The sequence below is a fragment of the Fukomys damarensis genome, unplaced genomic scaffold (genome assembly GCF_012274545.1).
Source record: "Fukomys damarensis isolate Sample0158 unplaced genomic scaffold, DMR_v1.0_HiC HiC_scaffold_29, whole genome shotgun sequence".
NCBI lineage: Eukaryota > Metazoa > Chordata > Mammalia > Rodentia > Bathyergidae > Fukomys > Fukomys damarensis.
In genome coordinates this window covers 31,582,065-31,583,699 of record NW_022900941.1, presented here as the reverse complement: position 1 = coordinate 31,583,699, position 1,635 = coordinate 31,582,065, and the positions used below count along the sequence as shown (strand labels likewise).

Genomic DNA, 1,635 nt, shown 5'->3' with positions numbered 1-1,635 from the left:
CAGGCCAGTTCCTCCATCTGGAACAACCTCCGCTTATGTTCCGTAGCCTGTGCGCCTGATGCATACTTTTAAAAAAGATATATATACAACCACATTACCCTTTTGCACCCAAGATTTGCTTCTTACATTCTATAAATATGTTTTGACTGGGGTAGGAAATCATCTTGTTTTCACAAATGTTTCTAATGCTTCTGGAGAAGAATCCACATGAAAGCATTTTTAAAGGAATTCTGGTACAAATTGCTGTGCACACAGCAGGCTTTCGCCTCCTCCTGGACTTGCACAGTCCCATTCAGCATTAAATCGTGTTCAGGGTCTTCAAATTGTCCTAGAGCCTTCTTCTGAAATGCATCCTGCGCCGTCACCCTAGAGGGCGCGCTGCTTACATTTTCGGCAAGCAACGCGACAACGCTCGCTCCCAGGCTCCATAAAAGGGGAGGAGGCGGACCAGTTTCCTTCTCTCATTGAGAAAGGAGAGGATTGGAAGGCCGGGCGTATAAAGCCGCGCAGAGAGCGTGAAACAAAGCAGTCGGATCGGAATTGGACTTGGGAGGCGCGGTGTGGAGTCAAGCATAAAACTTGTTGGAGAGGAATAACGAGCTGGCTCCTCTCGTCCCCCTCCACCTCTGCGCTGAGCTTCAGGGGTTTCCACCAGCCTTGCGATTTATTTTTATATTTGCTTTTTACAGAGATAAATCTATCTATCTATCTATATTTTTTTTCTTAAGAGAACATTCCTGTTCCAAGAGACTATAAGGCAACATCAATGAAGGAGAGAAGAGCCAGCCAAAAATTATCCAGTAAATCTATCATGGATCCTAATCAGAACGTGAAATGCAAGATAGTCGTGGTGGGAGACAGTCAGTGTGGGAAAACCGCGCTGCTGCACGTCTTCGCCAAGGACTGCTTCCCCGAGGTGAGTGCTCCGGGTCGGACTCTAGGAGGTCGCCCGTTGGGGTCCCCGACTCGAGATAAGCTTCCCTTGCGTTTTCTCTTTCACTGATCCCCCCACCCCTTTAAAGAATCCTCTTTCTTACCTCTGTCTACTTTCCCTTAGGTCCGACTGCTCGGAAAGGGAAAGTGAGCTGGCAGCATTTGGGGTTGGGACTCCAGCCCAGGGAGCTGATAGCTCTTGAAACTTGCTCGCTGGCTCGTGCGGAGCCGGGGTGGGGAGACGTGGGCCAGCTTGCCTCGGAGAGCGGGCCGCGGGTATGGGTTCCGGGAGGCTGCAGTTTTTATTTTGAATTGGGAATTAAGGGGGCGATTTTCAAAACGGTGGATGTGTCTTGTATTTTAAAATAACCTCTTTGCCCCCTTTCTTTCCCCTTCTGCCCATTCTGTTTGTTTAGAATTACGTCCCTACTGTGTTTGAGAATTACACGGCCAGTTTTGAAATCGACACACAAAGAATAGAGCTGAGCCTGTGGGACACTTCGGGTAAGTCGTTCGACCGCGTGGCGCTTGGGGCGGATTTCCAGGGTCGGGTGGGGGTGCGCGGAGGGTCTCGGGATCCGCGCCTCTCCTTTAACTTTACTCCTCCGACGGACGGATTCCCACGGTCCCTGCTGGAGGAAAATTTTATGCTTTTTGGGTGGGGGCGGGGGGCGACAGCGGGAGAAGGAGGGGCGGCGGGGG

General features: G+C 50.8%; 1 protein-coding gene across 1 annotated transcript in view; it reads left to right on the top strand.

The window, feature by feature from the left end:
• Window positions 1-465: 465 nt before the first annotated feature.
• Window positions 466-1,635, top strand: part of Rnd3 (Rho family GTPase 3) — a 19,106-nt gene continuing 17,936 nt past the window's right edge. The window contains exons 1-2 of the mRNA XM_010620993.3: window positions 466-916; window positions 1,350-1,437. Coding sequence (XP_010619295.1) covers window positions 767-916; window positions 1,350-1,437 — 238 coding nt within the window. The 5' untranslated portion in view covers window positions 466-766. The remainder of the gene's footprint in view (window positions 917-1,349; window positions 1,438-1,635) is intronic.